This window comes from Oppia nitens, unplaced genomic scaffold (assembly GCF_028296485.1).
Source record: "Oppia nitens isolate AA-2021 unplaced genomic scaffold, nextdenovo-longstitch-racon4-pilon3 scaffold4_pilon_pilon_pilon, whole genome shotgun sequence".
In the NCBI taxonomy this organism is placed as follows: Eukaryota; Metazoa; Arthropoda; class Arachnida; order Sarcoptiformes; family Oppiidae; genus Oppia; species Oppia nitens.
The window spans coordinates 3509857-3536951 of record NW_026533232.1 but is presented as its reverse complement, the minus strand read 5'-3'; the positions used below and the strand labels follow the sequence as shown (position 1 = coordinate 3536951).

The 27095-nt window shown below is 28.2% G+C and overlaps 7 protein-coding genes across 7 annotated transcripts; 4 read left to right on the top strand and 3 right to left on the bottom strand.

The window, feature by feature from the left end:
• Nucleotides 1-871: 871 nt before the first annotated feature.
• On the top strand, nt 872-4656 carry LOC128960468 (exosome RNA helicase MTR4-like). Its single transcript, XM_054306558.1, has 8 exons — nt 872-1427; nt 1489-2127; nt 2196-2327; nt 2390-2469; nt 2566-3055; nt 3118-3290; nt 3386-4056; nt 4136-4656. The coding sequence occupies exons 1-8, from the start codon at nt 995-997 to the stop codon at nt 4617-4619; spliced, it is 3102 nt and encodes a 1033-aa protein (XP_054162533.1). The 5' UTR covers nt 872-994; the 3' UTR covers nt 4620-4656.
• A 229-nt stretch (nt 4657-4885) lies between these two features.
• Nucleotides 4886-5837, bottom strand: LOC128960470 (uncharacterized). Its single transcript, XM_054306560.1, has 3 exons — nt 5686-5837; nt 5134-5615; nt 4886-5061 (listed from the first exon to the last, which is right to left on the bottom strand). Exons 1-3 carry the CDS (start codon nt 5726-5728, stop codon nt 5053-5055), a joined length of 534 nt encoding a protein of 177 aa, XP_054162535.1. The 5' UTR covers nt 5729-5837; the 3' UTR covers nt 4886-5052.
• Nucleotides 5838-6148: 311 nt separating this feature from the next.
• On the bottom strand, nt 6149-7173 carry LOC128960469 (40S ribosomal protein S3a-like). The gene has a single exon (XM_054306559.1). The coding sequence runs from the start codon at nt 7031-7033 to the stop codon at nt 6233-6235; it is 801 nt and encodes a 266-aa protein (XP_054162534.1). The 5' UTR covers nt 7034-7173; the 3' UTR covers nt 6149-6232.
• A 3489-nt stretch (nt 7174-10662) lies between these two features.
• Nucleotides 10663-13971, top strand: LOC128959545 (dentin sialophosphoprotein-like). The gene is made up of 4 exons (XM_054305521.1): nt 10663-10854; nt 10915-11059; nt 11743-13289; nt 13353-13971. Exons 1-4 carry the CDS (start codon nt 10840-10842, stop codon nt 13836-13838), a joined length of 2193 nt encoding a protein of 730 aa, XP_054161496.1. The 5' UTR covers nt 10663-10839; the 3' UTR covers nt 13839-13971.
• Nucleotides 13965-15317, bottom strand: LOC128959546 (uroporphyrinogen decarboxylase-like). Its single transcript, XM_054305522.1, has one exon. It carries the CDS (start codon nt 15057-15059, stop codon nt 13974-13976), a length of 1086 nt encoding a protein of 361 aa, XP_054161497.1. The 5' UTR covers nt 15060-15317; the 3' UTR covers nt 13965-13973.
• A 756-nt stretch (nt 15318-16073) lies between these two features.
• On the top strand, nt 16074-20540 carry LOC128959416 (probable cation-transporting ATPase 13A5). The gene is made up of 13 exons (XM_054305360.1): nt 16074-16377; nt 16428-16567; nt 16654-16798; nt 16868-16972; nt 17050-17079; nt 17132-17492; nt 17565-17722; nt 17872-19168; nt 19239-19484; nt 19547-19748; nt 20071-20225; nt 20282-20370; nt 20517-20540. Exons 1-13 carry the CDS (start codon nt 16153-16155, stop codon nt 20517-20519), a joined length of 3156 nt encoding a protein of 1051 aa, XP_054161335.1. The 5' UTR covers nt 16074-16152; the 3' UTR covers nt 20520-20540.
• Nucleotides 20541-24403: 3863 nt separating this feature from the next.
• LOC128959548 (SWI/SNF-related matrix-associated actin-dependent regulator of chromatin subfamily E member 1-like) lies at nt 24404-26579 on the top strand. The gene is made up of 6 exons (XM_054305526.1): nt 24404-24655; nt 24723-24797; nt 24975-25106; nt 25178-25253; nt 25329-25402; nt 25606-26579. The coding sequence occupies exons 1-6, from the start codon at nt 24566-24568 to the stop codon at nt 26491-26493; spliced, it is 1335 nt and encodes a 444-aa protein (XP_054161501.1). The 5' UTR covers nt 24404-24565; the 3' UTR covers nt 26494-26579.
• Nucleotides 26580-27095: the final 516 nt, after the last annotated feature.

Here is a 27095-nt window from a genome sequence, read left to right as displayed (position 1 = left end):
TAAATTTTAAGTATGTTTGATATACAGTACAGTTTTAAGATTGTCTCTTATAATTAGAGCATTTATTTCACAAATAACTTATATTTTTTGTGATTAAAGATAAATTTATTAACAAAATAATTAGATATATAAACGATTGATTGAAAACTAATAATTATGGCAAAAGTTTTAGTCACATAAACACATATAACAACATATTTTGAAAGGTAGTCACATATTATCAAATATAAGCACATATTTCACATATAAATATAAAATAATGGAAAATAATAACTAAATTACATTTTTCTTATTTTTTTCTATTATCAATATATGTATTATTGTGTTGAATATTTAAAAATAAATAATCATTTTATGAATTTATTATAGATTATTACTATTTGTTAATTTTAGACAAATACTTTAACATAATATTTATTTTTTTTAATTCTACTAATTTCTAATGTCTACTAAAAGACAATAGGATTTAAAGATTTATTTATATTGATTTTAATTCTACTAACAGTTTAAAAGTTGTATAATTTTAATTAATGTATTTAAGTATAAATAAGAAAAAACTGAAATATTAATTAATTTATCAATTTTTAAATTTTTATTAAATATAAGCACATATTTTGACTATTTTAAGAAAATATAATCACATATTTTCATGTTTTTAAGCAAATATTTCATTCAATAAAACACTAATTTTAGTCACATATACTAAAGTTAGTACTTATAATACAAACCGAGACTTAAGATTCAAATTGTATTATAAGATTACATGTGTTAACAATTTATTAAACTTACTATTATTTATGTAATTATTATAATGTATGACAAAACAGATATTGCTTTTTACCTATTGATTAACATTTTGTCTGTTATTACAGTACAGTATGTTATAGACAGCAATACAGCAATATTTACTGTACTCTAAATAACACACATTTAAAGGTCACGTGTTTTGTTGTATACATTCATATGTCTTACCATTAATACAAACATTAAGACAATGGATTTGTTTGATGTCTTTGACACCGATAATAGTCAGACAATTGACCACAAGAAACGAAAACTTGACGAAGAAGAAGAAAAGGAATGTCATCAAGTGTTAGATCAAGTGATTGGACAACAAATTAATAAGAAAGTCAAGTCAACCGATGAAGAAGATGTCCAAATTATCGAAGTTGACGAACAAAACAATGATAATAATGAAGATTCTGAAGAGAAATACGAAGAAATGGTTCCCAAAACAAAATGTCATTCTTTAGAGGGACGTGAATCCTGTGTTCACGAAGTGGTCATTCCTACAGATCTTGAATATGTAGCGCTTCGGGAATCGCATCAAAATGCTAACTATAAGGCGGCAAAAGAGTACGCATTTGTTTTGGATCCGTTTCAGACAGAGGCCATACTTTGCATTGAAAACAATCAAAGCGTTTTAGGTATGGGTTTAACATTACGTTGAAATTTTATTTGAAATTTCATTGTCTTTATTTCTAATAGTGTCCGCTCACACATCCGCTGGTAAGACTGTTGTTGCCGAGTATGCAATTGCTATGTCTTTAAGAGACAAACAACGAGTCATATACACGACGCCAATCAAAGCACTCAGTAATCAAAAATATCGCGAATTTCAAGAAGAGTTTCAAGATGTGGGTCTTATTACTGGAGATGTGACTATAAACCCAACGGCTTCTTGTCTTATAATGACGACTGAGATCTTAAGATTAATGTTGTTTCGCGGCAGTGAAATCATGCGTGAAGTCGGTTGGGTTATCTTTGATGAAATACATTATATGAGGGACAGGGAGAGGGGTGTAGTTTGGGAAGAAACCATCATTTTATTGCCTGATTCTGTTCATTATGTGTTTCTTTCGGCTACCATTCCTAATGCCAGACAATTTGCTGAATGGATCGCACACTTGCATCACCAATCATGTCATGTTGTTTACACCGATTATAGACCGGTTCCATTGCAGCATTATATTTACCCATCGGGTGGGGACGGACTTCATATGGTTGTCGATGAAAGTGGCAATTTTAGAGAAGACAACTTCAATCTCGCAATGAATGTCTTACAAAACGCTGGTGACGCCGCCAAAGGAGATGTTGCTATGAGGGGGCGTAAGGGAGGCATGAAAGGTATGACGTTTTTTCATTTTCTTTATATTACCGGTAAATAATTATAATTTTTATTAATTTATTTAAAGGTGAATCAAATTGTCTGAAAGTGATCCGAACTATAATGGAGAGGAATTTAGCGCCGGTTATTGTCTTTAGCTTTAGTAAGAAAGAGTGTGAATCATATGCATTGCAAATGAGTAAATTGGACTTTAATTCAAGTAATTTAAACACTTTTCTAACATTAAATATTTGTAGCATTTTTAAGAATTTGTTATTTAAGGTGAAGAAAAAGAGTTAGTCGAAGAAGTATTTAATAATGCAATCGATGTATTAAGTGATGACGACAAGAAACTACCACAGGTTTGTTGTTTACATTACCATACGGTAATAGTATTGAAAATAATCAATTGCCGTAATTAAATGTACGGTACATTAAAAATTGTTGATTACATACAGGTTGAACATATATTACCACTTCTTAAAAGAGGAATTGGTATTCATCACTCGGGATTACTTCCAATAATTAAAGAAACGATTGAAATTCTTTTTGGCGAAGGATTAATTAAAGCCTTGTTTGCAACCGAAACATTTGCAATGGGTCTCAATATGCCGGCCCGAACTGTCGTCTTTACAAATGCCCGAAAATTTGACGGAACAGATTTCCGATGGCTTACTTCAGGAGAATACATACAAATGAGTGGACGTGCCGGTAGAAGAGGTCTGGATGAAAGAGGAATTGTTATTTTGATGATCGACGAGAAGATGAGTCCATCTGTTGGCAAAGATTTGGTTAAAGGCGCTTCTGATCCAATCAACAGTGCCTTTCATTTAACTTATAATATGGTTTTGAATTTACTTCGAGTTGAAGAAGTAAATCCCGAATATATGCTTCAACACAGCTTTTATCAATTTCAACATTACTCACAATATCCACAACTTCAACAAAGTTTGTTTTAGATTTATTTAATTATTGTGTTGTAATTATCAATAATTTTTTATTTTAAACAGAATTGGAAGAACTTCAGAAACAGCACAATGAGATCAATGTTTCAGACGAACATAATGTTACCGAATATATTAAACTTAAAGATCAAGTGAATGGTTTATCGCAAGACTTTCTTCAATATATAACAAGTCCTCGATATATACTTCCATTTTTGACTTCGGGACGTCTTTTAAAGGTAAATAACACTTTTAAAATATTTTATTATCAATTTATTGTATACTTTTTTATTTATATATCTGTAATATCTTTTATGTTTATTTTGGTTAACAGATTAAATCCAATGAAGATTTGGATATGAGTTGGGGAGTCGTTGTAAACTATAACAAAAAAGTTATCAAAAAGAGATCTATGAATCCGGCGCTCGAAGAATCGACATTTTATACGATTGATATTCTTTTAAATTTAGCTAAAAATATTGATCCTAAAACTGATGCCATATTTCCACCTAATGATGGAGAGAAAGGAGAAATGAAAATAGTGACCATAAGTTTAACTAATATTACTCATATAAGTTCTCTCAGAATATTTATTCCTCAAGATCTTAGAAGTCTTGACAACAGACAATCGGTTTTTAAATCAATAACTGAAGTCAAAAAACGATTTACTTCTGAAGACAAAAAAGTTAATATTCCTCTTTTAGATCCAATCGAAGACATGAAAATTAGCGACAAAGAGTTCAAAGGAATAGTCAAGAAGTTAGAAATATGTGAAAAAAGGTTAACAGGATTTTGTAAAATTGATTCAAAAGCTGTTGAGTTACTCGAGAAGAAGGCTAAGATATCCGATGATATTAAAAAAGTTCGACAAAACTTGAAAAAAGCTCAAAGTTTACTACAAATGAATGAATTGAAATGCAGAAAAAGAGTCATAAGAAGACTTGGCTATTGTACGGCTGCCGATGTCATTGAAATTAAAGGTCGGGTCGCGTGTGAGATAACCAGGTATTGTAGTGTTTATATAACTGTACTCAATATTACCGATAATTATATATTAATAATTAATATTTTTACTTCTATTAAGTGGCGATGAATTACTATTGACAGAAATGTTATTTAATGGTGTATTTAATGATCTTAATGTTCACCAAATTTCTGCACTCTTGAGTTGTTTTGTATTTGAAGAGAAGACACAACAATTACCAAAGTTGACGGAAGAGTTAGCCAAACCATTGCGAACAATGCAAGAGTTGGCAAAACGTATCGCAACGGTTTCAATTGAAGCCAAACTAGATTTAGATGAAAATGCTTACATTGAAAAATTTAAGCCCAACTTAATGGATGTCATCTATTGGTGGACCAAAGGCGCCACTTTTGCACAGTTATGTAAAATGACCGACGCTTTCGAGGGTTCAATCATTCGATGTATGAGAAGATTAGAAGAGTTATTGCGCCAAATGTGTCAATCGGCTAAAGTTATCGGAAATACTGATCTCGAAAATAAGTTTTCTGAAGCAATCAAATTAATTAAGAGAGACATTGTATTTGCTGCCAGTCTTTATCTGTAATCATTTTTTTCAATTCATTTAAATATGTAATACTGTACTGACATTTCTAATAAATATTTTTATGGTTATTTAACTATGAAATTTATAAATTATATTAAATAAATAATAATTATTATTGCTTAATAATAACCGGTAATATAAAACATTAATTTTCTTACCTTTAACTTATAATGGATAAAATTATTCAATTGTTATGGTATTTATACATTTAGCACATATCAGTAATAAACAGTAAAAAAAACTTTCAATTTACAGTAGATTACGGTATTTTATTACTAGTAGATATTTATTGAACAAAAATTATACTACCGGTAAATGAAAATGTTTTCAAATTTACACAAAAATTAATGAAACATTTATAAAATGACATTTAATAAACATTTATAAAACACTAAATGTGTTTAATTAATAATTATCGACAAATAATTTGTGATTAGATTTCCTGTAAAATAAAACACATAAATCATAAATGAAATCAAAAACAACTCTTTACTAAATGTTAAAACATTTATACCGAAGAATCCGAATCAGAGTCCGAATATTTTTTCGATTTTTTCTTTTTGTTGTCGGAATCATTGTCCGAATCAATTTTCTTTGCCTTTTTATTGCCGGCATCTGAATCATCATCTGATGACAACTGCTTCTTCTTAGTCTTTGATGATTTCGGTCGTTCATCGGAATCGTTATCCGAGTCTGAGCTGCGTTTCTTAGTCTTCTTTTTTGATGTTTGTTTCCGTTTGTCTGTTGACTCTTGTGATTCGTCATCTGAATCATCGATGTGTTTGATTGCTTTGTCAATCTTTGGCAACTGTGCCGTCAATTTGTTCCACTCTTCCAACGACAAACTAATTCCTTTCTTTCCCGGTTTTCGGTCTCCATTATCATCGAAATAAAACTCTCGGATATCGACTCTGGTCTGACCTCTGAACTCAGAGACAGTAATGAAACGGCTTTTACTTAATTGATATGATTTGTCGTTTGAAGAGCTCGTGTTGCCTGAGATGACATCAAATGGTTTAACATTAATAACAGTAAATATCATTAGATCTCTATTATAATCACTTACTCTTTGAGTAATTGCCTTTAGATTTGAATCCTCTGTAAGACATTATGTCGAGTGATAATCAATTGATCCGATGATGTCTTCACTTCAGTTATACTCTAATAGTCTTTCACTTTGTATACAATAAACCCTTCAATCATAACGTTATCAATATTTGTGTTAAAAATATATTCATTCATATATTATGTCGTATTTACTGTATATGTGTAATACAATTAACAATATTATGATTTCATTATTAATTATAATCTAAATTCTGTATTAATATATATTTATAAATAATTAAATTTAATGTTTTCCCATATCATAAATATCAGAGAAATGTCAATCATTAATATATTTAAATATTTACTACAGATGTTAGGGGACATTGGATGACATTATAATTTATAATATTAGTGTATATTTACCGGTAATAATTTTAAGACAACTAATTTAATGTTACCGTAGTTTAAAATTATAATTACAAAAAGTGACAAAAATTAATTCAAAACCATTTATTAAATTTCAGACCACATTTCAAATACATATTATTAGTCAGTAATATAAATTAAACCGACTCTTGAACAGGAGGTTCATATCCCTCAGGTCTATCCACTTTCATGGGTTCTTCTCCGGGAACAGCAGTTGTAGTGGTCGTTCCTTTGCCTTCGCCGTGTATTTCAAGAAGTTTTCCCAAATCAAACTTCGGTTTCTTCAAAACTTTCACTTTGCGGATCATAACGTCATGCAATGGATATATTGATTGACAGGTCTTTTCAATATCTTTAGCAATAGAGTCGGGAATCAATTTGTTGACAACCTCTTTAAGGTCGCTGTTCTGAACCTCGCGTGTGATGATATCAGTCATACGTTTACGGATTTGTATGACTTGCGTGTGTTGAGCGTATGATGTCTTCTTCACTTGGTTTTGCCATTTTCTGGTGAAACCGATGGCAAACACTCGCAATAAGTATCCATCAGTAGTACGGACATCAACGTTGGCCTCAATCAAAGTTTGCCACTTTTTAACCATTGATCTTAACTTATCGGTCGTTAGATCCATACCATGAAAGTTGGTCAACACTATCCTTCCCTGAACTTCTTCTGCAATCAATCGAAACTTCTTGTATGCGATCTCATCGTTCTGCAAGTCAGCCAACGAACACTCGAAGACTCGTCCCTTAAGACCTTCGGAAGCAATTCTGGTTCCCTGTGTTTTGTTGACCAGAGTTTTGCCGACGTTTCTCACCGAAAACATTGACGGACTCTTGACATCGTACCACTCTTTACGAGTAAATGGATCCACAATTTTCTTTTTGATACCTTTTTTGCCGCCTTTGGCCAAACCTTTATTCTTTCCGACGGCCATTGATCTGATCTGTTGGCAAACCTATGAATCAAATCAAATAAATGACAACAAATTCAACACAAACTACACGTTTAGTCAAGACTTTGACGGAAAAGGAAACACTTGTATCAGTCATTCATCACATATTACGTTACAATACAATGGGTTTCAATAATACTGTTAATACTGTTTGCAGTATAAAGTGTACGCTTTTTTCAATTAAATTTATAACTTTTAAAACTAAATTTATTAATTACCGGTTATTACTACAGTATTTTAAACTATTATATAATACAGTACTTAAGTTAAGTTACAGTATTTTAGTAAAGCATTATAAATTTAAACGACTTATAAAAGTTTTATTTAATTTTTAATATAAGTTATGAAACTGTATTTATAATTACTATTTTGTAATTTAATTAATCAGTATTGAGTAGTGATTTTTATAGGTATATATATATAACTAAAATTTATAAAATATACAGAATATATTCCTCTCTCATATCTACTAATATATTATTTTATTTTATTTTGTTATTACTGTCATATTTAAGATATTTGTGAACTTTAAATTAGATTTATTCTTAGTACAGTATATTGTTAAAACTTTGCATAATTTTAAATAATATTTTATCGCAAATTATTAAAAAATAAATAACTTAATTAGTATTATTTAATATAATACCTTTAACATAACGCAATGCCTTATTACTTATTACATATTGTTAATGCATTTTTAATTATTTAATTACTTTACTACTTTTACTTACTTACTAAAACTTTTAAACTTAACCAACTATAAAAATAATTAATTAATTTTAATAAATATATCTATAAGAAAACTACAATTATCTAAACTTAAGTTTATAAAAGATCAAATTATGCAATGATGTGTGATTATAGGAAATAGTAATTGAATTTTGATTAATATTATCAGTACTACTAATTTAACGATATATAAGAAAACAATACACAATGTATTACACATTATTGGTGTATATAATTAATTGACGGAATGATATAAATTTAATTTATAAAAAAATTAATTCCCAATTCTTTGCTTTTCCTCTATTATCAACAAATTCTTATGATTTCCATGTTTTTTGTTACAATTATTTTTAAAGATATAAATTAATTTAATTAAATTTAGAATATATAACTATTTTGTTGTCGCTGTAAATGAGACAAAAATATTTGCAAATATAAGTTTGAAACAAATTTGAATAAATTTTTACGATTAGCAAATATATATATATATTAGCATTTGTTATTTTAAGCAATATTAAATATTTAAATGTATTTTAGTTTACTATATTATATTAAATTGTTAAAATGTAGTTATCTGGCAACACTATATCATGCAAAGTGGGTGTAATCATATGCATGTATTGATTGGACAATTTTGATGTGCTATAGACTATAGACTCTATAGTATAGAGCCTTAAAGGTATGTTTGGTTTTGTATGAGTTGTGTCTGAGTTTGTGCTGACGAGAGGTCATCAGTGAATCATAATATCAATCGATGGTATAAATGTTGATTAGTTGAAGATATGGTAGACTTGTCTGGAAATCCCGAGTCTGGCGGACCTATAGAACATGGATTCAGTAATTGGGTGTTTATAGTGCCCGCACTCATCACCGCATCGCTCGTCGGTAGGCATACTATGCATACATATATACATATATATACATACCTGTCATATATTATATTATTAATTAATTAATTAATTAATTATATATATATTGTATATAATATTATTATATTATATTATATTATCATTTCTTCTATATATTACTTTTAATTAACATTTAGTTAATTAGCTAATGTTTTGACAAAACAATTGTTTTATGAAATATTTGTCAAAAAATATTAATTTAAAAATAAGTTAAATGAAAAACAGGTGTTTTTAGTTAAAATTAATAATAAAATAAATGAATTGACAAAATGTTATGAGAGGTAAAAATGAATGATTTGTAACATAAATGCAATTGAATTAAATTGTTATCCAATTAAATGATGAATTGTTATCTCATTGATGACTATTCAGTAACTCTTGGTTTCAATTTAACACTATTTTCAGTTTAAATCAATACACGTTTGCATTTGTGTTAAGTTAAGGTCATTGAATGCCTTTTAAATCATATTAAAAGTTATGTTAAACTGCTTTTAAACATCACTTGTGTTGTACAACGTGTTCAAAATAATAGACACTTAATTAAACGTTTAGTGATTTTTATTTTAATTGACTTTAATTAACATATTGTCAACAAAAATGAGTTTAATGTTACTATTAATTTTGATACCACTTATAATTTTAGGTATTTTCTTGTATATTGTTTAAAATCAGTGATTCTTATGATTTATAAAATTATATAAACATAAAAAATATGATGAAATTGAAATATTTTGTGTGAATAGGTTTTTTCTTTTACAAACTGATCCAAAGTTTGATGGACAAGGAAAAGAAGAAAGAAGAGAAAAAGAAATTAAAGGCACAGAAGAAGGACAGCTCGAAGAAGAAGACCAAATGACACCATATATTGACATTGATATTGAAATTTGATAATTAAATTATCATATTTTATGTAGATTTGTAATTAATTAAATTAATTATTAAGGGAAACATCATTTGAATTGCTTATAACATTCCATTCAATCAATATCTTCCACTAAATTATCAATTTATTATAAATTATCGCAAAAATAAATTTCTTTTATATATTTTTTAAGTAAATTTCTTATTTTTTCAAATAAATTGTTTCAAATAATTTTGTTTTATTGATATTCTATTAAAATATTTAGTAAATTATTGATTATCACTAATTTATATTATAATCAATAGAAAAACGAAACCATTTCCGATAAATTCAGATGTTTTCACTTATTTTATTGTTATAACAATTATAATACAGATTTTCAATTCAATATATTCCTATTATTAATATAAATAAATTAATAATTGTAATAAAATTGGTCTACTTTTTATAAAATAATTTAAATAAAAACTAAAATTTTTAGACAAACTTATTGAATGATAAAACACTTATATTAACTATTTTAGTGATTTATCACTTTATTATAGCTATTGATTAAAAATTGCAATAATTTGTATATTTGTTTGTTATCTCATATAAATATTTTTTTCAAGATATCTATATTATACTAATTTATAGATATTAATGATTATATAGTAATTTTGAATATCTATTTTAATAATTTATACAATATATTTACATTAATATTGATTATATATTATTGATTTAAAAATATAATATAATTAAATTGTTGTTTTATTAAAATTAATACTGTATTTACTAATAATAATTATTACATTTGTATAATAGTTAGGTCATCTAATAAGTTAGAAATAATATATTTATTTGGCATGTATTGTATAAGTTTGTAAAAATATTTAATAGAAATGACATTAAATTGTTATCAATAATATTGTAATCATTAATATATTTTAATAATCAAACAGTAATTTCATATTTTATACGACTATTACTACTCTATTAATATAATATAATTCATTAAATAATTGATATTAAAGTAAATCAACAAATAATAGATTTTGTAATAAACTTTTGAAGACCTCTAACATTAATTTAATATTATAAACATCTCTACAAAATATAGACATGAAATGGCATTCATTTTGGTTTTATTCGATTAATTCATACATTGAATGCATTGAATGATTGATTCAATTATTGAATAATTAAGTGTTTGTTTAGTTATTATTGATATAATAACTGGTTTTCAATTGATTTGCATTTTAGTTATAATTTGAATCAATTGTATCACTAAATGGTTTGTTAAGACAATGTCTGAACAATTGGTATGACTTTATATGATAGCAATGATGACAACAATTAATGATTTAATTGATTTTTATCAGCAAATCACCAATAATTGGGTGACTGTCGAGTCAACCGATTGTATGGATACCACAAACAATGAATATCGGGACTCACGGGACAAACATGTGGCCAATAAAGACTCGGCGATTGATGCCAATGGTGGTGATTGTGGGACCAAATCAGGTAATGTTGTGATTGATGGTGTGGTTGTTGGGAAGTCCAGGTTTTATGAGATAAGTGGTCCCTTTGACAGACTTATTGATTATTATTTGTATTGTTTGCTATCAATCAATAGCTTTGTTATCATTCATTGATTGTATGTTTAAGTTAAACAAAATTTACCGATTATTGACTTGAATTGATTTGTCATTCAAAGAAACATCAATTAAATGATATCAGGTATACCAGTGTTAACAATCTTAATGGTAATGTATTAATCAATTGCATTGTGATATCATTATTAAAATAATTTAGTTTTGTTTTTAAAGTGAAAAATTTCGTCATTTTATAAAACGATGTAATGAAGCCATCGATGGGTAAGCAAAGGGTTTTGTCTGAATTATTAGTAAATTTGAAATACTTTTATTGATAAGAAAATGATTGTTTGCTAATTGAATGATTGGACACAAGAAATGTGTTTTTTAATTAATTAGTAAGTATTGGTATATATTTATATAATAAAATTGTAGTTATGGTATAATTTGTGGTTATTTATTGGTGAGATCACCACAAACAGGCAAAATGCACATCAAATCTGTCCCTCTTTTCTCTCTTAAAACCCGGACTTTCGCTGAATAAGAGTAATGTTTGGATTCTTTAATTGATTTCGATTTATAAATCTGTTATCTTTTGATAATTGAATACAGATTCCGATTCAGAGACTGATAGAAGAAAACGCAAGAAGTCTAAGCATAAGTCAAAATCAAAGAGAAGGAGACATAAGTCGTCATCGAGTTCTAGCAGTTCAGAGTCAACGGATTCGAGTGATTCTGAAGATGATCGCAAAAGACGAAAAAAGAAATCTAAGAAACGTAAGCACAGATCGTCGTCGAGTTCGAGTTCAAGCTCTGATTCGTCTGATTCAAGTGAATCAGAAAAAGAGAAAAAGAAACGAAAGAAAAGATCAAAGAAAAAGAAATCAAAGAAACATAAAAAAGATAAAAAATCTTCAGACAGTAAAAGGAAAGCAAAAGTGAGTAACGAAGAGAAGAAAAAAGTTAAAGAAGAACCAGAAGTGGAATTCGTGACCGTTATGTCTGTCGGAAATTTACCCATTGAACTGAAATGGCCTAAAAATCTAATTAAATTTACAATAACTGAACCTATTTTACAGCATAGCATTAATCCTAAAGTAAACATAAATCCCGATGACTTCAAACACTCGGCAGTGTTTGACAAAAGAAATAATTGTGAAAATGAGTCCAAAGAAAAGTTAAACTCAGAATATGAAAAATTTATCGGCGAATTGAATCCAGTTTCAGGTGTTAGTAATAACGACGATTCACATGAAATGGAAATAAAATTGAGAGAAAAATTAGTTAAACAATTGAATGATAAAAGAAGTCATCAAAATCATGACTCAGATCGAAGAAATTCAGATAAGAAGAAGTCTGATTTGATTGATGACCACCGAAGACGAGATGATAGATCACCAAATGCTCAAAGAAGTCCATCGCATAGGAGCCATAAATCTGAGAAACATGACTCTAGAAGTAATAAGTCACACGAAAGAGATAGTCTTCATAAAACAAATAATAGTATTAGCGATCGCTCGCATAGTTATCACAGTTTTGATAAAAAGCATTCTAAAGATTATTCAAATACTTCAGACAAAAATTTAGACGACAAGAAGAGAACTGCTCGAGAATTGTTGGAAAAAGTTAAACAAAAGAAAGATTTAAATAAAGAAAAAGAAGACAAAACTAAAAGTAAAGAGATCTCATCCCATAAAAGTAAGGGTTTACCACAAACAGGCAAAATACCCGAGAAAAAGAAGTGGCTCTCAAAGACTAAAACTGCTACGACTACTACCACCGCAAACGCTGACTCTTCTCAAAGCACTTATGTGTCGCAACCAATGAAACTTAATATGAATTTTGATTACAATTGGTATTATAATTATTATTATAACTCATTGTATGGAATGGCTCAATACCCGCAAACCAATGACCCAACATTGGCCTCAGCCTATTACGCCCAGTATTCTATGGCCACGAGTTATGATTACAGTCAAACAGATTTAACTAATTGGGTCTCAGAAAGAGGTTATTCCATTGAAACACCACATAATGAGCAACAAATTGAAAGTAATACTAAAGAAAATAATGAAAATAACATTCAAAATGGAGAACAAACTATTTTGACGGGTGTTGTGTCAGATGTGATTGAAAACAATTCAACTCTTATTTCTGATGTAATATAAATTATACTTTTGTTTAAATGATTAATGTGTTTAATATTTTACTATTTTTTGTAGATAACTATTAAAGAAGAAACGACTGACACTGATAGCCATAAAAAAGAAATTATGAAAGAATCAGATGAGACAAATAGCGGACAAAAAATAGAAACTTTAGTCTCAACAATATATCCAGACATAACTTTTGATGAGTTGACTGCAGAAACCAAAAGTGAAAATCAATTAGAATTGACTCCAATTTCTTCATTATTGAATCCTAAAGTAAATGTGAGAGAAACAGACAATTCAATAGATAATGAAATGTCAGAACCAAATAGCCCGCCTCCGCCACCAGCGTTACCTCCCAGACCTCAAATAAAGACAATGATATCATCCGAGTCAATAACACTTCCTAACGGTGAAGTATTGCCTCCCGGAACCAAACAAATAATAGTTCCTCCATATGTTCATCCAAATCAATCTGAAGATCCCACAAAATTTACGGCCGATTGGTATTATAATGCGTTTAATGGACAAAACACGGCACAAACTAATGTTTCATAAATTTACTCATTTAAAACAAATTGAAATTTAAGATAAATATAAACTTTATTAAAAATTTATCGTAAAATATTGTATAATAAACTTAATTTAATATTTTCTTAATTTAAAATAACAAATAAAAACATTGAGATTGCATTATATATCAGTATTTTGTGAATACTTATGGACAGCGTTTACAAAAACTGCTAAATTATCGGGATTTACGTCGGGATATATTCCGTGACCCAAATTAGCAATATATCTATTGGTCCCAAAACTTTCAATCATATCTTTAACTAATCCTTCAATTTGCTGACTGTCGGCATAGAGAGCACACGGATCGAGATTTCCCTGAAGAGTAACCGATTGTCCGGCTAATTGTCGGCCTCTCGACGGCTCAATAGTCCAGTCAATACCTATCACATCATATTGTGAATGACTTAGAGATTCAATGGCAAAATGACAATCTTTAACAAAAATAATCATTGGAACCGTTGGTAAATTCAGATCAGTTAATGACTGTTTTACAGAACTACTGATTTGTTGAATGAAAGGAAGTGAAAATTGGTTAAATAATTTCGGTCCCAAAAAGCCAGCGCTAGACTCAAAAACTTGAAGTAACTGAGCGCCAGCCTTGACCTGAGACACTAAGTACTTGATTACGACATCTGTTAATAACTTTAAAAGTCGGACACTCTCTTCGGGGTATTCATACAACCATTTCTTAGTTTTAGACAACGTTTTAGAACCGCCGCCTTCAATCATATAACCCATGAGAGTGAATGGGGCGCCGGAAAAGCCTATTAGCGGGACTTTTCCTTCGAGTTTATGTCTGGTCAGAGTTATCGCTTCCATAACATAACTCAACTCTTTTTCCACATCAATATCTTGTTTTAAAAAATCATTAATATTTTGTGGTATTACAAGAGGTTTTGGAAGAACGGGACCAACGGAGGCCACCATTTGTACTTCCATTCCCAATGCTTGAGGAATAACCAGAATATCTGAGAAGATGATGGCGGCGTCCAAATCGAAGCGACGAATTGGCATTAAAGTCACTTCTGCGGCCAACTCTGGTGTGCGACAAATCTCGAAGAAGTCGTGTTTTTGTCTAAATTGTCTAAACTCTTGCAAATACCGTCCCGCCTGACGCATGACCCACACCGGTGTTCGCTCTGTCCGTTCACCTCTCGCCGCACGGATTATTAAATCATTCTTCAGTTCTGCAAATTCTTTATTCATTTCTGTTTTTTGGTACAAATTGTGGTTCAAATAGCAAACACTTGTATTAAACAATTTGTACAACAAATCATATGAACAGTGCTTTCAATGTTTTTTTTCATGCCTTCAATGCCTTCAATGCCTTCAATACCTTCAATGCCATACATTTGGAGACATCTGTCTATTGATCACTCATTTGTCACTTGAATTCAATTCATTCATTCATTACTTAATCAGTCATTTCAATGCATTTGACATTATTTTCAAATTTATAACATATTTAACATTTAATTTAATTAATTTATAATGACTTCACTGTTATTTCAACTCAACTTTTAATTTATATGTTTTGTTGTTCATTATAAATTAATTTTCAAGTTTTTTGTGTAATATTACAAAATACAAAAATATTTTAACACAAATTTACAGTACAATTAAACATCTCATGTAATGAAAACTATTTATTTATTTTTAAATAATATCTTAAAATTAAATTAAACTTGAAATTAATATTTTTTACAATCACAATAAATACAATATTTTAAAAATTGTTTTTAAACTGCTCACATAACAATATTTTTAAAAAATTATAATTTATATTAATATGCAACTTAAATATTTATAAAAAATAAGGTTATAAAAAATTTTAAAATAATATTATTTTAACATAATTCATAAATAATAATTCAATGTAACTTTTTAAATTACAAATAAAAATACTTATTATTATAAATTAAATAAATATATTAACTATTTTTATCAGAAAAGTTAAGAAACGGTTCAAAGTTCAGCTTTAATTTAATCATAAAATTCCTGACAAATAATATTAAAGATTAATGTTTTGCTAACATTAATAGACATTTTTTTATATTATATTTATTATAACTTAAGCAACGTTTTTATATATTTGTTTTTAAATTGTAATAAATTAACGTTAATTAAATTTAATAATATAATATATTATATTTCCTTTATATAATAATTTGTAAAATCTTAAAATAATTTATTTGTCTAAATGTTATTTTGTGCGATGTTTTCTAAAATGTATTACAAATTGTTTACAAAATTAGATTAATTGTGATTTGAAGTCTTTTTTTACTAATTTATTTAAAAAATGACAAGAGATGAGTTGATTTGTGGTCGTATAAACATCGGTGAAGAGGATGAGCTGATTATTGAAGGATATATGCCGTCACACATTCGCACCATTTTCTTCCTAATATTGATTATCATTTCTTGTGGTACTTTGCTTATTGTCATCTCATGGAAACCATCACTAAGAATAAGATTGACTCACAGCCGGTGTTCATTAGATCAATCAAATTCTGTTATTTTAAAAGTAAGTTTCAATATTTCAATAATATTTATAATTACCTGAAAAAAGTTTAGGACATATTTGGTGAAGAATACGTGGAAAAAGTTGAAAAAATGATTCAGGGATGTAATAGTGCCGCCAATTGTATACATTTTTATCATAAAAAAATTAAATACATTTGGAGAATGGAAATCAATCAATTTGTTAAATTAAAGTATTGTTTTTTTTAATTTTTATATACTATAAATGTATTGCAATTTACAATTTAAATAAAATAAAAAGTTATTTATAACTATTCAGAGGATTGGAATCGAGTAAATGTGGAGTAATTTATTCAATGATTGAAGGCTTAAATACTAATGAAGTTTTTCTTCGCACACAACTATATGGACTGAATTCAATATTAGTTGAAATTAAGCCTATTTTCAAACTTATCATAGAAGAGGTATTTAACTAATTTTTCTAAATAATTGTTTTACATATTAAACATTGAAAAAATTAAATTAATTATTAGATTTCGGGACCATTTTATATCTACCAAATGTTTATATTCACAATTTGGATGATTCAACTCTACTATCAATTTTCAGTTTGCGTTTTATTACTTTCAATATTTTCGGTTTGACTTTTAATAATAATAATAATACTAACAGTAATTTTTGATGATTTAAAAAACAATTTTATATTTATATTTAGGTTACTCTTCATGTTTGGCAAACAAGAAAAGTATTCAGAATTTCTTAATTTATTTAAAATTAAAAATTTTAATTAATTATAGCAATCGTTAGCACTGAAGAAGAAGGTCCACTCAGAATCGGAAATAACTGTTATAAGAGATGGAAGTTCTGTAAAGCGAATGTCCAAAGAGTTGGTTCCGGGAGATGTCATACTATTGTCCACTTCAAGCAAGTGCTTCACTATGGAGTGCGATGTAGTCCTCATGAGTGGCAACTGTATTATGGATGAGAGTATGCTTACCGGTGAAAGTGTTCCCATATCTAAAGTATCGCTAACTGACGATTTAAGTTCATTATACTCTCCAATGACACACAAAATAAATACATTGTTTTGTGGCACAAAAGTTCTTAGCGTACAATCAAGTGATTCTCATTATGTCAAAGCTATAGTTGTGAGAACAGGTATTATATTTGCAAAACTTGTAATTATTTATAAATAATATTTTATATAAAAATATTAATTTTTAATTTAAGGATTTTTCACAACAAAAGGAGAGTTAGTACGAAGTATATTATTCCCAAAACCCGTTAATTTTAAGCTTAAAAATGATTTATTAAAATGTATGACAATATTCTTTTGTTTGGGGATTCCGTGTATGGCTTATACCACTTACTGTTTCTTGCAATACGGGGTAAAACTTTTCAATTTATTTTAATTTTATAAAAAATAATTTATTAATTTAATGTCAACATAACATTTACATATTTGTGAAAATAAGTTTTAAAATATTGTTTATTTTATAATAAGAAGTACTGATTATTAATTTAATTTGTATCTCAGGCCCGTATCGGTGATATAGCAATAATAGTGTTGGATGTGGCCACTTTCCTGGTGCCTCCATTATTACCGGCAGTGATGACCAGTATTAATGCACACTCACAGAGACGGCTCAGTAGTAAAGGTGTGTTTTGTCTCAATTCAAATGCTATCAGCAGTTGTGGTGGCATTGATGTCATGTGTTTTGATAAGACGGGAACTTTAACCGAAGATTCAATAAATTTGTTGGGCGTTATACCAGTTAATGACAAATCATTTACTCCTCCCGTTCGTAATATCTCTCAGTTAGATATAGACAGCAAAATATTGCTATCATTGGGCGCCTGTCACTCGTTGAGTGAACACGAGGGCAAAGTAGATGGCGATGGACTGGATTTAAATTTATTTGATACTATAAAATGGGAATTTAAAAGTGATTATTATTCCTATAATAATACAGCTTTTGAAAAAAATCCCGAAAGAATTGTTGGACCAATTGTCGAATGTGTGGACACAAGTCCTGATTTATTAGTTTATGGTATTGTCAAACAATTTCCGTTTGAATCATTACTTCAGCGGTTACTTGTTATTGTGAAACAAGCATTCACTGATCATTATGTGGTTATAGTTAAGGGAGCGCCTGAATTGATTGCTTCGTTTTGCAATCAGACATCACTTCCTGAAGATTATTCAATAGTATTAGAGTCCTATACAAGAGATGGACTAAGAGTATTAGCCACTGCTTCTAAAGAGATTGACGTCAATTTGGAAACAGCTCTTACATTAAGTCGAGACGAACTCGAATCTGACCTCAATTTTGATGGATTTCTTGTATTTCAAAATCCACTCAAAAGTAATACCATTTCTGTATTGAAAACAATAAAGAATGCAAACATTCGCTCAATTATGATAACCGGTGATAACTTATTGACTTCAATAAGCGTTGGCCGAGAATGTGGTCTCATTGATGAATGCGATTCTGTGGTTAAAGTAGATGTCGAGCTCTATGAGAGTCCAAATCTAAATCAAGCTCTTCGTGTTTTCTATAGTTATATAAAACTTCCCGGTTTTAGTGAAAAAATTAATTTGAAAACAAATGGAGGACTTGAAGAAACTCTTCTGCCAAACATTACACAAAATGGTCGATACCATATGGCTATTGAAGGCAAAGTGTTTGATCTTATCCGACAAAATGATTTAAAATTATTGAATCAAATTGTTCATAAGGGAACTATTTTCTCAAGAATGACACCTAATTTAAAATTACAAGTCATTGAAATACTTCAAAAACAGGGACATCAGGTCGGGATGTGTGGCGACGGTATGACATTTGATTAGGTTTTACATTCATTTTTATTATATACTGTATAATAATAATATTGCAAAAATAGGTGCAAATGATTGCGGAGCTCTGAGGACAGCCAACGCTGGCATTTCATTATCAGTGGCCGAAGCATCAGTTGCCTCACCCTTTACTTACAAACAAAAAGACATATCATGTGTACCAATGCTTATAAGTGAAGGCAGAGCTACCCTATCAGCCACTATCGGTGCCTTTAAATACCAAGTTTGCTATTGTTTTGTATTACTCGGAGCTGTTCTCTTGTTATTCTGGGAGGGAAACAAACCATCAGATGGTAAGTCTGATTGAATAAATCATTAGTTTAATTATCAATAAATTTTAATTTATATTTATAAGGAACGTATGTTTTTGTGGATATTATTTTAAATATATTACCTCCAGTTGTATTCGGAACCACCAAATCTTACCCTATTATTGTCAAACAACTCCCGACGCGAACTATTCTCAGTTTTTTGCCTCAATTCTCAATGTATTCATTCATTATATTTCAAGTTATTATATATCTGGGAGTCAAATATTTGACTGTTTCTCAAATTTGGTAAATATATGCAATAAAGTGATAACAAATGATTTTAATTTTTTTGGAAATTAAGTAAATTAATATTATACAGTACTGTAGCTAATTTTTAGCTATATCACAATTAAATAGTGTTAAAAATACATTTAAAAATTATTATTAATAATAAAAGACACTAAAAAATATACAATATATATTGTACTGTATATACTATATAGTGATTAGAGCATTGTTACTATTGTTCTAATATTTATTACATATAATATTATACAATCAAAATTTATATACTTATATGCATTGTTTAAAATTTGTTTAATTAATATGTTATACATTTTATTAAAAGGTATGAACCGTTCAAATTTGAAATATCGCGAACACATACCTCAGAGGCGTCACAAATATCTTTAGCCATCTTCTCTGTAAATATGATTTCTTATATTATTTCAGCCATTATTTTCAGTCCCGGACCTCCTTATAGAAGTGATATCTTTACAAATAGTAATTATGAATACTTTGACATTTGCAACAAATTTTAAAATATTTTATTAAAACAGAGTGGTATTTAGTGGTCGTATTAATTAATTTTGCATTAGTCTCATGTGTTGTATTATATCCACCAAACTTTGTTTTGACATTTTTAAATGTAAGTAAATATTAAAACATAATTTAATAATAATACTTAAACTTTAATATATTATTGAAATTAGTTTAAAGATATTCCCTATCATTTTAAACTAATATTGTTCACGATATCGATTGCAAATTTTATATTCTCTTATATTTGGGAAGTGATTATACTTCAGGGAATTGTATTTAATTTGGTTTTACCAAAACTCAGAGCAATGAGAGGACCCATACATTCATTTGAAAAGATTGAGATTGAAATGGAGTTAAGTGACAGATGGCCTCCAATTACAAACACTTTTGATACCATTTATGAAAATAACAAACGAAAAGAACAAACAAAACGTAGACCTCTGAAGAATAGTCTAAGAAATCAACCAAATGCTTGGGTTATGAGATCAGTCAGTACTGACGAGGAATTGGATCAATACTACCCATCAATTATTGCCACAAATAATAGCTTAGATTCACCGGTGGATACAATGTCTCCAAAGATAACATTTTCAACATTTGGAAACAGCAATAATGAAACAAATATTGTAAATGTCATGAATTCAAGTGTTTAAAAATAAAATTATTATCTATTAATATATTGTCTTATATTATATATACAGTATATTGCATTACTTTACTTTTTGTATATAATTTATATTAATTTTTAATAAAATAAAATAATATAACTATAATATATTCATTGTATTCAAACATTACTTAACTAAATTAATATAATAAAAATTTAACATTAGATATTTGTTTTCAAATACTAACCCTATATTACTGAAGACAATGTCATTATTATTATTATAGTATAATACTGCTGTTAATACTGTATAATACAGTGTATATTATTACTAATAATTTATTAGCTTAAATTATTTAGACATTTATTTAGTTAAATAATTTTTTAAATACAATGAATATACAGTTATATTATATTATTTTATTTTCCAAATGTTGAAAATATTATATAATATAACATATTTTGAGACATTGTATACTAGAGTACTAATATACTAACAATAATTGTATTACTACTGTAGTAAATAATAGGCCGATCGGAAGTTTACCTAACCTGGTGTATGCCTCGCAAACCAATTTTCACTGTAATTGATTTGATAGTATTTATTTTGCAATTGATTTGATAACATTTGTTGTGCAATTGATTTATAGTATTTGTATATTAATTGTATTAATATGTATTAATTTTTATGATTAAAATAATAGCATTATTAAAAATAATATTCTCGCGCTTACCAATAATAACTAATAAGTTATATGTATTAAAGTTTGTTATATTAATGTTATGTTAATGTATGTGAAGTCAGGTATGTTAGGCCAAAATTGAGTAGGTTTTAGGTATTTCCGTACTTTTATTTTTCTCAGTATATGTTATTTAGGACCCAAAGAAATGCTTTCCGTTGAAAAACAGTTTTATCACTTGGACTCTAAACTTCCGATTAACCAAATATTATTTAAAACAGTAAATAACATGTAATTTTATTTATAAAAAATTTAGGAACAAATGTAGATTATAGTCTATAATTTATAGTCAGCCAGTAGAAAATTATTTGCCCCAAACCCATCCCCACCCACCCAACCACTTCCTAACCTCACACTCACCCAAACTAACCTAACTAAATAATAATTAAGTAATAAAACTAACATTTTATATATGTATAATTGCATAAAAAACAAAACTTTTTTGCTGGCTGTCTATAATATACATTTAAGTCAAAATTTATTTGAAATTAAAATTTATTTATTTATATTCATAATACAAATTATTTTGTCACAAAAAAATAACATTAAGTAATTTAAAGTGTAATGAAAATATAAAATTAAGTAAATAAATGAATTTTGTATGAAATGTTTGTCTTTTTTTTATATATCACTTGATTTGGTTTGTTTGGGCGGTTTGGTTGCGAATCAATATTTTCTTTCTTCTCCTAAGTAGAAGAGCCGATAATATGACAATCTGTAGAAAATTTCAAATAATTTAATTTTTAGTTAAATTTTGTTGAAAACAATTAAATTATAGTTTTATGACCATTAGTGCGATGTAAAGGACGCCAATAATACTTAAGACAAACAATATATTTATTGTTAAAACCTCTCCGTCTTTGTTATTCATTATCCAAACTATTAAAGTGAATCTAATGTTATTATAGTTTAGTTATAATTCAAATCTAATTTTAATATTTTTTATCAACTTTTCAGTTAAAAACTGAACAGAAATAGTAATTTTATTTTTTAAAAGAATAAATAAACATAATTTTGAATTAATTTTATTATAACGAGATTTATTACAATTACATAATAATCTTTATATCGTTGTATTGACAATAGTATTGAGAATATTATTACAATAATATAATATAATTAAAATAAAATATATTAGTTTAACCCCGAGTACCACATAAACTAATTTAACAAAACTATTGAACCTATAAGTAAAAGATGTCACGAAAACAAACAGAAATAAATAATTATTTTCTTAAAGAGTTATTTTCATAATAATCATTATTATAGCAAAAATTAGAATTTATTTATTTGTTTCCATAGTTGACTCAGATTTAGTTTTTTGTTTAAAAAGCATATAATTTATATTATAATTGTTTGCGTGATTAAGATATTAAATTAATATTATCAATATTTCCAAATTTAATAATTTTAAACAGAAATCATATATAAATATTTAAACTCATTTCTAAAAGTCCTACATTTGGTATACAGATTAAGAAAGTTTTATAGTTTAAGGATTAGTAATATTTTCTATTAATATAAGTCATGAATTTATAGGTGGTTTCTGTATAAAAACACTCAATTATATAGTTGGGGGGTTCTTTACTATAGCTGCCACTTGTTGTTCACGCGATTAATATTTAATACAATTTTAACGATAAATATACTAATGTCGCGTGAATTACAATTAATTTATTATACATTAAATTAGAGAATATTTTCTATCATATGTCTGTCTTGAAAGTTATGTCTGTATTGGTATTATGGTATTATAAATTATTAAAAAGTATTAGTGTTTGTCCCATTACATAACCTGGTGTTCGCCTCTCAACCTTAACATAATTATAATGGTATTACACAAATGTTAACATAACCTAACCTAATGTATTAGTGTTTGCTCCGTTACCTAACCTGGTGTTCGATCCGCAACCTTAACCTAATTATAATGGTATTACACAAATGTTAACATAACCTAACCTAATGTATTAGTGTTTGCTCCGTTACCTAACCTGGTGTTCGATCCGCAACCTTAACCTAATTATAATGGTATTACACAAATGTTAACATAACCTAACCTAATGTATTAGTGTTTGCTCCGTTACCTAACCTGGTGTTCGATCCGCAACCTTAACCTAATTATAATGGTATTACACAAATGTTAACTTAACCTAACCTAATTAATTTAATAACTTATTTGTTATGTAGAAATTTTTTTTAATTTAACATTTATTTACAATAAAAATTAATTGTAATTCACGCGACATTAGTATATTTATCGTTAAAATTGTATTAAATATTAATCGCGTGAACAACAAGTGGCAGCTATAGTAAAGAACAGCCTATAGTTGTATAACAATGTATAGATAATAACATATCGTTATATCGCGCGGCACATTGTTTCACATTTTTTACTAACAGATTAATTATAATAAATTTATATATAGATGTGAGAAATCATATATAACTCACTTGAATATAGTTTATTACTTTTATAGTTTTAATTACCGAAAAAAAAACTAATCTAACTTATAGTAAGACTAAACCAAATATAAATATCATTTTTAATATTATTATTTTTGTTATCTGCATATAAATAAATTACAATTTGTAATTATTTAAGTTAATCAATTATAACTGTAATTAATTATAAATTGATTTTTAAATATTTTAAAAGTTTATAAACAAAAGTTAGAATTATTTATTATAAAGTAGTAATAGTATTGTTTGAAAAGTTATTAACAATAATTATTAGGCATTATTGTTGTAAAACAACAAAAATAATTCAATAGTAATACCAATACATTAATAGTATTAATACTACAGTACTGTATATATAGTGTAGAGTTTGCGCACAAATGACTGACTCATTGTTAACGTTGTCTTTGTTTGTAATATTCACTGACTATTCAGCCATTTGTTAGACTATTGATTGCTTCTTAAGGACCAAATATTGGTGACAATAACCGTATAAAATGGCAAATTTATCGCCGTTTGTCACTTCACAGTACAGTCATCCGGGTTTTAATCCAACAAAATTGGGACAAAGAGCTCAACAGATGATGGTAAGTACATGAATGTCATAATAAAATGTTTATTAAGTATTGTTTGATCCAAATGGTGATCACATAGAGTGAACATCGACTGCCAAAAGCACCGAAACCGCCGGACAGACCATTGATGCCATACATGCGCTACAGTCGAAAGGTTAGTATAATTATTGATAATTTCTTTGTGAATAAATCAATGAATCGATTGATTCATTGGTGAGATTTGTGTTGTGAACCAAAGATATGCAACTTATGGTCAAAGAAGTGACCACTTATGATATGGCAGTGTTGTGTTGTTGTTGTTGTTGTGTCATTGCAAATGTTGCACCGATAGGTATGGGATGTGGTAAAGGCCCAGAACCCCGACCTAAAGCTGTGGGAAATCGGCAAAATCATAGGTCAGATGTGGCGCGACTTAGCCGACGATGAGAAGCAACAGTACATTCAGGCCTTTGAAGCAGAAAAGGTTTGCTTTGTATTTGCTTTGACATGAATTTGATTACTATTAAAGTGTCGACACATGTATGTCATGATTAGGTTGAATATAACGAAACTCTTAAGTCATACCATAACTCACCCGCATATCAGTCGTGGATCTCAGCAAAAGCCAAAGGTATCTATCGATGACACGATTCATACGATGGAAACTCAAACTTATTATATCTAATGTTATGCCACTTCCGATTAGCACAACGTGTTCTCGAAGACCACAACAAAGGGTCGGCTCATGACAGACATGACAGACACACAACCAATTTGTTGGTGAGATTTGTTCTTACAATCAGTTCTTCAGTTCTCAATACTTGAGAACACTTGAGGCCAATCACTCGAGTCTTTGTCTGAACATTAGTTCTAATCCAAGAGTTGCATATTTTTGGTTTTTGCAGCTTTTGCTCTGTTCTCAGTTGTGACCATTCATTTGAATCCGTTTATATGTCTAACGGTTTTTCTATTTATTTTTGTAGGGCTTTCCTTCACCACAAAAGCAAAGTGAAGGAAAAGTTAGTATTCAATCGGCTGAAGATGAAGACGATGGCGACGAGTTCTCTGTCAAACACTTAGCTGCCGCCAGATATCAACGAAATCATCGATTAATTAATGAAATATTTAGTGATTCTGTTGTACCCGATGTCAGATCTGTTGTAACTAACGCTCGAATGCAAGTTCTTAAACGACAAGTGCAGTCATTAACAATGCATCAGAAGAAGTTAGAGGCAGAACTTCAACAAATCGAAGAAAAATTTGTTCTAAAAAAAAGAAAATTTATTGAAGCGAGTGATCAGTTTAAAGAAGATATGAGAAAAAAGTGCGCCATTAAACCCGTCGATACAAATACTTTCAAAAAAATGGTAGACAAAGCATTGGATCAAATGAAGAAAGAACATCAATTGAAAGAAGAACAGATGAGTAAAGTTGTTGATAAAGTTGACAAACCTGGAGCTGACGGTCAAGAAAATGAACCACCAATTGAGCCAATTATTGATAATCAACGAGAAAAAGAGGTCAACAGTAATGACACGGTTTTATCTGATGGCTTAACCGAATCAAAAGATATATCAAATACTAATACAGAAAATTTAGTTGAAAATAATGATGTCATAAATGATAGCATTATAGAAAATACTTCCAATGATAGCCAACAAACTGATATCACGATAAATATGGAAACAAATGTCGATCAACCGGTCGAAGAGTCCAATCCTATTACCACAGAAGAAATGGAAACCATTGAACAGATTAAAGATGAAACTAATTCTGTAGTTAACAATCAAACAATTGATAATAAAAACAATAATTTGATTGAAACAAATGATACTATTGCTAATAATGAAGTACAGGGAACGGGAGTCTAAATAAATAAATATAGTGTTTTTTATTGATTGATTGATTGAAATCTATGTAAATATTATTAATTTATTTTGTCTTTTATATAACTCAATAAAGCATTGAATTAAAACAAACAGTATTTGAATCAAATATAGTATAACTGGTTATATCCTCCAGGAGTTGCTGTTATCGATAATGTGTTGCTCTGTTTGTCGATACAATCATTGCTAATGCTATGCTATTCTATGCTTATGACTACCAGTATTGCAAAGTTAGTCTCTTTTCTCCTAAAGTTGTATCTCTGTCTCTATAAACACAATATTTATATTCATATGAATTGCTAACTGTCGGCGCATCACATATTATATCGATATAAATGTTTTAAAATATTTAATACTACCGTATAATAAAATACTATTTTAATTCAAAAAATATATTGGTTTCAAGCATTTGCAACACAAGTGTCACTCTAATTAGTGCTTTATATTAATTAATTGAAGTGAAAATTGAATGCATCAAATCTATTAAATGCTATTATTTTTTAGTAACAATTTTATGCTATAATTAAGTGATCTATGAATAGTGTCTTTTAAGAAAACAATAAAATTATGTGTTGCAATCAAAATTT

Excerpts from the sequence above, each read along its gene's own strand:
- LOC128960469 (XM_054306559.1), bottom strand. The coding sequence starts at position 7,033 with ATGGCCGTCGGAAAGAATAAAGGTTTGGCCAAAGGCGGCAAAAAAGGT.
- LOC128960470 (XM_054306560.1), bottom strand. The coding sequence starts at position 5,728 with ATGTCTTACAGAGGATTCAAATCTAAAGGCAATTACTCAAAGA. Across the intron at positions 5,616-5,685 it reads TAAAGGCAATTACTCAAAGA|GCAACACGAGCTCTTCAAAC; the intron begins GTAAGTGATTAT and ends ATGTCATCTCAG.
- LOC128960468 (XM_054306558.1), top strand. The coding sequence starts at position 995 with ATGGATTTGTTTGATGTCTTTGACACCGATAATAGTCAGACAATTGAC. Across the intron at positions 2,470-2,565 it reads ACGACAAGAAACTACCACAG|GTTGAACATATATTACCACT; the intron begins GTTTGTTGTTTA and ends GATTACATACAG. Across the intron at positions 3,291-3,385 it reads CTTCGGGACGTCTTTTAAAG|ATTAAATCCAATGAAGATTT; the intron begins GTAAATAACACT and ends TTTGGTTAACAG.
- LOC128959546 (XM_054305522.1), bottom strand. The coding sequence starts at position 15,059 with ATGAATAAAGAATTTGCAGAACTGAAGAATGATTTAATAATCCGTGCG.
- LOC128959545 (XM_054305521.1), top strand. Across the intron at positions 11,060-11,742 it reads TGATTGTGGGACCAAATCAG|ATTCCGATTCAGAGACTGAT; the intron begins GTAATGTTGTGA and ends AATTGAATACAG. Across the intron at positions 13,290-13,352 it reads ATTCAACTCTTATTTCTGAT|ATAACTATTAAAGAAGAAAC; the intron begins GTAATATAAATT and ends TATTTTTTGTAG.
- LOC128959548 (XM_054305526.1), top strand. The coding sequence starts at position 24,566 with ATGGCAAATTTATCGCCGTTTGTCACTTCACAGTACAGTCATCCGGGT. Across the intron at positions 24,656-24,722 it reads AAAGAGCTCAACAGATGATG|AGTGAACATCGACTGCCAAA; the intron begins GTAAGTACATGA and ends GTGATCACATAG. Across the intron at positions 24,798-24,974 it reads ACATGCGCTACAGTCGAAAG|GTATGGGATGTGGTAAAGGC; the intron begins GTTAGTATAATT and ends TTGCACCGATAG.
- LOC128959416 (XM_054305360.1), top strand. The coding sequence starts at position 16,153 with ATGACAAGAGATGAGTTGATTTGTGGTCGTATAAACATCGGTGAAGAG. Across the intron at positions 16,568-16,653 it reads AATCAATTTGTTAAATTAAA|AGGATTGGAATCGAGTAAAT; the intron begins GTATTGTTTTTT and ends ATAACTATTCAG. Across the intron at positions 19,485-19,546 it reads GGGAAACAAACCATCAGATG|GAACGTATGTTTTTGTGGAT; the intron begins GTAAGTCTGATT and ends TATATTTATAAG.